The 9733-nt window shown below is 40.9% G+C and overlaps 1 protein-coding gene across 1 annotated transcript; it reads left to right on the top strand.

Moving 5' to 3' along the window:
- Nucleotides 1–1228: 1228 nt before the first annotated feature.
- c7a (complement component 7a) lies at nt 1229–9666 on the top strand (the record flags this gene model as incomplete). The annotated part of the gene is made up of 13 exons (XM_083783341.1): nt 1229–1355; nt 1511–1661; nt 1919–2042; nt 2632–2775; nt 2885–3128; nt 3462–3634; nt 4112–4340; nt 6609–6783; nt 7648–7732; nt 7985–8117; nt 8231–8419; nt 8677–8775; nt 9479–9666. 13 exons carry the CDS (start codon nt 1229–1231, stop codon nt 9664–9666), a joined length of 2061 nt encoding a protein of 686 aa, XP_083639467.1.
- Between the last annotated feature and the right edge of the window lie 67 nt (nt 9667–9733).

The following is a 9733-nucleotide window of genomic DNA, read 5'->3' as shown; positions in this document are numbered from 1 at the left end:
TGACTGCCAATGGGCGACTTGGGGAGGGTGGTCTGAGTGTAATCCGTGCGCCAGATCACAGGTTAAGATAACTAAATTGTTCATTAAATAATGAATTAAATTGGTACCTTCTGAAGTTTTTACCCAGCCAGCACTCCAACGTGGGTCCCATGTGGTTTAGAGGTGGGCTACCTATGTGGGAGCCAGGTGGAATAACCATATGGGACCCATATAGAAATGTCAGCGGGCACCAGATGGTTCCCATTTGGGCTTGCCCGTGTGGGCTTTAAGTGGGTTCTACCTGGGCCCTAGGTGGGCCCCACCTAGGCAATTTTATGTGGGACCCTAGTGGGTCCTAACTGGGCTTTTCCATGTGGGTTGTCAGTGGGTTCTACATGGGCCCTAAGTGGGCCCCAACTAGGCAATTTTATGTGGGACCCTAGTGGGTCCTAACTGGGCTTGCCCATGTGGGCTTTCAGTGGTTTCTACCTGGACCTGAGGTGGGCCCACCTTGGCAATTATGTGGGACCTGCCTTTTTCCCATATGGGATAGATGTGGGATCCAAGTGGGCTTGCAAACCCACTTAGGCTTGAAGTTGGTTCTGACTGGGCACTGGTTCCTTTGAAAAAAATGAAAAATGTTAGAAAATATATATTTGACAATGTTTATTTAAAACATGACAAAAAACAAAATAATAAAAAATAACAGTGAAAATAATAGATAAGATAATAATAGAAATAAAGAAAATGCACAAGGTTACTCTTATGGAAGGTAATAGCAGAAGTGTCAGTGCATGAGAAAAAGGCACACACATATTCACCAAATATACATCTATACAGTATAATACATTAAAAATAATCACTTTAAATCCAAAGAAATATTCCAATAATGCTCCACAGGGACTAAAATATGGTAAAAACAAAAATCATGTAGACCACGTGGGATCCTGATAATTTGCCCAGTTCAAGCCCATTCCCACTTGGTACCCATGTATCCAACATTGAAACCACATGGGACCCACGTTGGCGTGCTGGCTGGGTATTGTCGTTTTGGTCTTGCAATGAAATAAAGGATGTGCACTAGTGCTGATGAACTGTTATATACTTTAAATTGCTTGTGTCTGCAGGGCAATTATATAATAACTATAATAATAATGTGTAAAATTATACTGTTGAAGCCAGTGGGGTTTCTTTTGTTTTAGATGCATTGTTGCTTGTGTGTAACACATTGCAGACTAGAAGCCGTGTCATGGAGGTCTATGCTCAGTTTCGGGGCCTCGGCTGCAGTGGTGCGCCCACCCAGAGCAGACTGTGTGAAACCACACAATACTGCCCTCTAGAGCAAGGATGTGGAGAAAGGTTCGCTTGCAGATCAGGTCAGAAATCAAGAATGCATAGTTTTCTCATTTCTACCATTTAATAACACCTGAATATCTTTGGTCTCCATCTCTGTTGTAGTGACTAATGACTCAGCCTCTCTCTCTCTCTCTCTCTCTCTCTCTCTCTCTGTGACATAAATAATGACCTACAGGGATGTGTATTGATAGTTCTCTGGTCTGTAACGGTGATCAAGACTGTGAGGAAGACAATCTGGATGAACATAACTGTCAAGATACACAACAATATAAATGTGGAAATGGAAAATTAGGCCTTCCACCCAACATTGAACTCACAGGAAAGGGGTAGGTTCTCACGTATACAGTATAATATAAATCAATCATCAACCAATCACAATGCATGGCACTGTGGTACCTGTTTATCTGTGGTAAATGCAAGCTCAGGTCTTCTCCCTATAACAACACATGCACTCACGCACGCACGCACACACACACACTCTCAGCTAAGAGGAAAACATTGAAGACTCCTGCTTTAGACCATTTACTGTACACTCAACATTTGACATGCACCTGGGATGAAGTTGTTTGTCTGTTTTGTCTAGGTATGACATTGTCTCAGGGAAGGCAATGCAGGTCGTAATTAACACTAAGAGTTTCGGTGGGCAATGTCGCATCACCTCCAACAACTACAGACTGCCCCTGAGTACTATCAACGTTAACTTCATGGTTGGTTTCCTTGAAACACTTGCTGATTCTGATTGCTGATTCTGGATATAGATGTTTTTATTTTATTGTTATCCTCATAGGATAGAGCAGTAGAACAGTAGTCTAAAGACAAAGCAGGAGTAACAGTAGTCTATAGACAAAGCAGGAGTAGGAAAATAATTTAAAACATGTCCAACCCAACACAGAATGCCATCAATTAAGGAACCAGAACAACAAATAGATAGCCAAGAGCAGCAAGCCTGGATTAATTTGTTAGGGATTTGAGATCAATATGTATTACCACAAAGACAGGCTTTGGAACTGCTGAAAATGACAAAGGGGTAATTATGCACCATTGTGACTATGCTTTTTAAATCTATCAATATTGGTATGGTATGGGTTTGTGAATTGCCGTTGAGTTGTCTGTTTCAAACCAGCAAGGGCCAACCATCCCCTTATCATGACGGTTGGCAGGGCTTGATTTCTATGAGACAAAACAGAGGGAACCCCATGCATCCATATTCTGGGGGGAACATTGGCCCAAAAATAGCAGATCCACAAAATGAGCTTGTAGATCTGCTATTTTTAATCTGTAATCTGTTCAACTCAGGTTGAAGTTAAGAATGGCTTCAGTGAGGATTCCTACGAAAGCAAATGGCATTATGCTAAGGACATTGAAAACAGAGAGACAGTGACAGGCACCACGGAAGGATTCACAAACTATGACTACCATGAGAAGTTGGACACGACTAAGGTACAATGTATCAAAATGCAGTAGCCTACTAAACAATTTACTAATTTGATTAATTAAATAAAACAAATGCATTTTCTATTGTTGACCAAAATTGTCATTGTCTGTGCAGGAAACAAAGCTGTTGGTTTTAGAGAATGATGTAGAGGTCGCCCAATTCAAAAATACTGATCCCAAGTACCTCCCAATATCGGAGGCGTTCTGGAAGATGCTGGCCAAGCTGCCAAATGTGTATGACTACGTTGCCTACCGAGAGGTCCTGAAGAGGTTTGGAACACACTACCTGTCTGAAGGCAGCCTCGGAGGCTCATTCAGGGCCATGCTCGGCATTGATAAGGAGAGCTATACACACAGTGGTGAGAAATTATCATTTATCAATTATCATTATCAGGCAGTTTCTTGGGAAGTGTAAAACTGAGCTTTGTTGGGTATTTCTGGCAGCAGTGACAAATCTGTTTCCTTTCTTTGTTGGCCCTTGTTTTTCAGTTGAGACAAGGAATCACTTTAAGGAATGTACAACAACAACCATATGGATTTTGTTCTTCCCCCGTAGAACAAAGACATGTGATGAGGGTGATAAGTCAACTGTTCAACCACAAAGTAAAGAGACAATCATTGATCATAATGTATGTGACTATGTATAATTAATTTGTACCATGGAAACAAGAACTCATGAAACAATTTGCTAGATTGGTCGAGGGATAACATCTACACGCCTCAAGTGGAAGTGAAGGGAGGGAGCGATTCACACATCGCAGCCTTACAGGCCATGACCCTCGATGATACTACCAGCAAGACCTGGCAACTGTACTCAGACTGGGCTGCGTCTATTCAGGACTTTCCACAGGTTATAAAGCATAAGGTGAGAGGAGAACAAAATGAGCTGATGCGAATGATTGGAGAAGACAAATATAATGATATTTGATCTCACTTTGGTCAGGTGCCAGGGTTATTAATTAGTTAACTAAAACTAACAAAATAACTAAAACTAGAATTAGTGTGTGTGTGTGTGTGTGTGTGTGTGTGTGTGTGTGTGTGTGTGTGTGTGGGGGGGGGGGGGGGGGGGGGGGGGGGGTGTTAGTTTGCAAAACTAACTAAAATCCTAGAGACATTTTATTTAGTTTTAGTCTTTGACAACATATGTTAAAAATCTATACTGAGCTTGTAGATGCTGCACCGCCCCTGACTAATCCATACAACAAAAAAACTAAAACTAACTCTGAAACAAATAAATAGTAAACAAAGAAATTTGAATTGAAAACACAAAGCCAAAACAAAATCACGAAAAATGCGAATAAGTATAATACCTTTCTTCGTTGTTGCTGCTGCCGTGCTTTAGCTACGGCCGCTGTTTGAGTTGGTGAAGGACGTGCAGTGTGCTGAGGTGAAGAAGTATTACCTGCGCAGGGCCGTGGAGCAGTACCAGGCTGAGTACGACTCCTGCCACTGTCTGCCCTGCAAGAACAACGGCCTGGCTGTCATGGACATAGATGTGTGTAAATGTGTCTGTACGAAAGGCAGGACAGGTGATGACTGTACGCAGGGGACTGACCTGCAGGGTCAGCACGGTGGGTATTCGTCTGTTCTTTCTTGATGGAACTGTCAACTGAAGCTATTTTCTTTGCAATTTGTTAAATATGTAAGGCTTGGCAGATCAATTCTCACATCGCCCAGCACCTCCACTGTAATGTGTGATGTAAGATAATTTGAAGTCTTTGGACAGTTAATACTCATATACTCATGTACTCCATAAAACATCCTTGTGAGTACTAAAGATGCATAACTGTAGACTAGTCGGAGAGGAACTGATGATGCAACTATCAGCCTGTTTAACACCCTGTCAAAGCATCTCCAAGTCCCCTCCCACTTTGCCAGGGTCCTTTTTATTGATTTTACCTCTGCTTTCAACAGCATGCAGAGACTCATTGACATAGGGGTAAATGGAGGTATTATCCATCTTGTCAGACCGTCCTCAACAGGTCCGTGTTAATGAATGATACTCTGTCCGACATCACTGTGCTTAAAATGAACACCGGTGCTCCGAAGGGGACTATCTTATCCCCCTTACTCTTATATACAAAATTAATTCCATAGTTAGACCAGGATTATGTTTCATTTGTTCAAATATGCGGATGATATGGCCCTGGTTGCCTTACTGAAGAAGGGGGACACAGCGGGGGAGGAAGCATACAGTACATGTGTCATCTCTTCAGAACTGGTGCGATAATAGCTCCTTAGGGATCAATGTGACAAAAACAAAAGAACTTGTCATTCATGAAAAGGAACCTGTGCAGTCCATTACAATTGGTGGACAAATAGTGGAGGTAGTAGACACTTTTAAATACTTCGGCACATATATTGACAGCAAATTCTCAATGAAAATACTGACCAGATCTTTCAAACTTTTTCAAACGCCTCCACCTACTATACGCAAGCTCAACTCCTTTAGAGTGAGCAAGCATATCATGGAAACAGTCTATAAGAACCTGATAGGGGGAATCTTGACTTTTAACATGGCAATGTGGTTTGGCAATCTTAAAGGTATATTCAGTGATTTCACTTAATTCAAATATCACTTATTTTTTTGTTTTGTTGTGATAATCCTCCCTACTATAGAGTGTGCTGGCCATATAAGGAGTTCCTCCCTGTCCCCAGTTAACCCCTGGGGGTCAAAAAACCTTAGGTTTCGTTTTTGACTCTCTATCCTGATTGGACGAAAGGCTGGGTCCCACAGCCAAAAACGAAACCTAAGGTTTTTTGAGTGAAATCACTGAATATACCTTTAATGTAAAAGGAAGAAGCAAGCTGCAGCGAATAATGAACCTAGCCTCAAAAATCATTGGGAAGACAATTAAGTTGTATCTACATTAAAGGAAGTACTTCGGAAAAAAGCTGTCAAGATAGCAAATGACCCTTCTCATCCACTCTGCAGGTCGTTCGAACTACTAGACGGTACAAAGTACCAAAAGCTAACTGTAACATTTTTTTAAATTCCTTCATCCCAAATGCCATTAATTAAAGGTATATTCAGTGATTTCACTCAAAAAACCTTAGGTTTCGTTTTTGGCTGTGGGACCCAGCCTTTCGTCCAATCAGGATAGAGAGTCAAAAACGAAACCTAAGGTTTTTTGACCCCCAGGGGTTAACTGGGGACAGGGAGGAACTCCTTATATGGCCAGCACACTCTATAGTAGGGAGGATTATCACAAGAAAACAAAAAAATAAGTGATATTTGAATTAAGTGAAATCACTGAATATACCTTTAAGGCACGAAATTATACCATGTCTCGCTAGATTTGTTGTTTTTCAATGTATTTGCCATTGTTTTTATTTTGCCATGGAAAACATAATTGTGTAAGTGTTGTTGCTGTTGTTGTAACCGTTTGTTTTTTACTGTTGTTGAGACCGAAGACAAATTTCCACACGTGGACAATAAATTAAACTACCGGTAACTAACTAACTAACTAACTGACTAGAGCAGGGGTCTTTTCAATGTTTTTCAGCCCAAGGACCCCTTAGCTGAGAGAGACAGATGAAGCAGGGACCCCCCCACTATACATTTTGATTTTGTATAAAATGGTGTTGCAAATTGTTTGATAGATCAGGATATAAGTGTTTACTGTAAAAGAAAAATCCTATCACACAATGATTTGTCGGTCCCCCTGTAGTAACTCTGAGGACCCCCTAGGGGTCTCGGACCCCCTGTTGAAGACCCCTGTTCTAGAGCATGTTTTGCGCATAACTGCTTTAATCACTGTTGGTGGAATTATTAATTATTCACTTTTATTGTGTGTCCTTAATATTCTTCCTCCCTGTACCTGTTTTTGCTCACACAGGCGTGATCGATGGTAGCTGGGCCTGTTGGTCGAGCTGGACCGCTTGTTCTGGGGGTCACAAGTCACGAACACGATCCTGCTCTAATCCAGCTCCCCAGACTGGAGGGCAACACTGTATCGGAGAACCCAGAGAGACATCTAACTGTGAAGATCAAGAGCATTTACAGTATTTAAAGTGAGAGTAAACTGTATGATTTACTTTGATTAACCACTTAAACCCTTGTACATGACTGTATATTACTGTATATTTGACTGGAGTCCCCCAGAGGTCTATACTCGGCCCCCTCATTTTTCTCCTCTAGACATAGGTATAGCATACATCTTAACCGAAAACAGCCAATCTACAAGATCACACCGCAATGTGTTGCAATCAGTGTTGATTTCATCAACTAATATACAAACAAATGTTTGTCGACTACCTTTTTTCACTGACGAAAACTAAATGGAACTAAATAAAAACCAATAGACTAAAACTAAGACTAAACATATTGACAATTTCGTCAACAAATAAAAACTAGACTGAAATGTTAGGAAGGGACTAGTGGACAAGAGATCCAGTATGTCATTTTACACTTGGTTGCATGCTGAAAATAGCAGATCTACAAGCTCACGCGTTGTGAGCTTGTAGATCTGCTATTTTCAGCAAGTGTAAAATCAATTACCACAGCATCAATTATTCAAGGCCCGCCAAAATACATTTTAGTCAACTAAATCAACTGTAGATTTAGTCAACTATTAAATCTTATGATATTTAGTCGACTAAAACTAGACTAACGCTATAACATTCCAGGTGACTAAAATGTGACTAAAGTTCAAGAGACTGTGACTAAAACTAAAATAAAAAGAATCTGCCAAAAATCAACACTGGTTGCAAACTTGCAATGCATTGTGAGCTTATAGATCTGTTATTTTCACTAATGTTGCATGTGATTAAACTGTATTAAACATAATGTATTTGGGTATTTGGCTATGTATTGCAACCAAATACTGAGAGTTCTTTTTTTCACTTTTTTATCTGTCTGTTTTGTGATGCGTACAGGATAATGGAGCCTCAGTGCTTTGACCTGTCTTTCGAAAAAGAAAGTTGCGGAGCGCCACCTGCTCTCATCAATGGATACATTCTGGTACGGTTTATTTTGGTCCTTTGTATTATCTGTTTTGTATGTGTCTATGGAGTTAACATTACTTATAATAGACCTCAGGTGTGATTATAATATTTAAAAAATCCCTGTGTGGGCACATAAAAACATAATTTTATCACTTTCTGTACACTTTCTTTTTTTAAATCTCCATATAAAAAAAAATAGCACTCCATATTTAACCATGCTTCATTGTATTGATAAGTGAAACCTATATGGTGTTTGTGTCTATCTCAGGATCCTAAGGATGTGTACCTGTTGGGCAATAGAGTTGAATACACTTGCAATGATCAGTACCACCTGACTGGCACCAGCATCTTAGAGTGCACAGCTGACCAAACATGGTCTGGGAGACCTGGGATTTGCACAAGTAGGTGCAGAATTCAGCTACAGAATTAAATAGCTATTTAATAATTTAACAACGAGCATTAATGAAGACACGAATGGGCTTGCATAGTTAAACTGATGCTTCATTTCCCCCAGTGTCAAAGTGCAGGATTGGGTCCATCAATGATGGTATCGCGGTCACTCCACAGATGTCGAGCTATGACATAGGGATGAGGATCACCCTGTCTTGCCCAGAAGGCAGACACATTCGAGGGGAGAGGGAGATGATCTGTGACCCCAGCCTGAACTTTTCGCCGGATCCAGCAAATACTGAATGTAGCGAGGGTACGTCTCATGTAGAGGTACACATATCCTTCCCTTGTCTGTTCACCATCACAAGAGGGAAAGACTACAACATCAGACTTCTGATTCTAATGCGTAATTCATAATTTAGCTGTCATATTGGATAGCAATAGTGTAATTTGATTATCGTGTATTCATATTTATTTTGTTTGTAAGGATGTACTGTGCCATAACACATTAATGAGACATAAGAAATTGATTTCAAAGGATTATAACCTTGATTTCTCTCTCTTCCTTAGTCATTGAACAAGATCAACAACACAGCAATACTACATTGCAATGTAAAGCATGGGAGAAATCCGTCAGGGGCAAATGTATTTGTAAGTTGCCTTATGAGTGTAGGTATGTTTATTGAACAGCTTACTTATCAATCTATATTATGTGTTTCTAACTTTCTAGTTATGTAGCTTTCACATGATTGATGATGATGATGATGATGATGATGATGATGATGATGACAGGTCATCCTTGGAGCTGTGTGCCAGGAGAGATTCTGAGAGAGGAGCTACAGCTGTACTGAGTGTGTGCAAGATGCATGCCCTGCAGTGTATTGGCAAGGCCTACCTGGTTGCAGAGAACAGCGCCTGTCAGTGGCGAGAGCGTGCCAGTGCACTGTGCACCAGTTGTTCCCTGTGGGAGACCTGTGATGGTATGATGAACACCAGAGGTTATATGAAGTGCTTAGGCCATTTTAGAGCATAACAGAAAATAATAAAATGAGCCAGAGCACTGAGAGCACTCAGCAAGCAACATGACCATACAAAGTATATTATTTAGCCAAAATACTACACAAACACAATGCATGACAATGCAACGAAGGAAATGTAACACAGCACAAGGCAACGCTAGATAAAAATAAAATAACTCTTCAGAAACTGCAGAATCTGAATAAACTTTAGGCTATTAACTCTGATGTAAAAGTGTAGCCTAAAACAAAAATGATTTTATTTCCCATAAAAATAGAAAGGGATGAAGATATCACCATACAGTTTTTAGTGTATGAACATTCTCATCTCTCATCTCTCCATCCCACCCTTACAGATCAAACCGGCCTCTGCCGCTGTAAGGACACTGCTGAGTGCTCTTTGTCCCCTGGGTTGAGTGTGTGCGTCCGTGTCGGGAATGAGGCGACCGTAGGCAACCAGACCATGAGCGAGTGTGAAGCAGGGCTGCAGAGATGCAAGGGAGAACAGGTGACCGTTGTGAGCATCCTGTCCTGTGAAGAATGAGAATGAAGATTACCCCCACCAACCCCTGCACCTCCACAACTACCACCCTCCTAATTCTAACCCCTTT

Source organism: Protomyctophum parallelum (assembly GCF_964188405.1).
Source record: "Protomyctophum parallelum genome assembly, chromosome: 15".
Taxonomy (NCBI): domain Eukaryota; kingdom Metazoa; phylum Chordata; class Actinopteri; order Myctophiformes; family Myctophidae; genus Protomyctophum; species Protomyctophum parallelum.
Note: the sequence above shows the minus strand (reverse complement) of the source record. Positions and strands in the feature narration are given on the sequence as shown.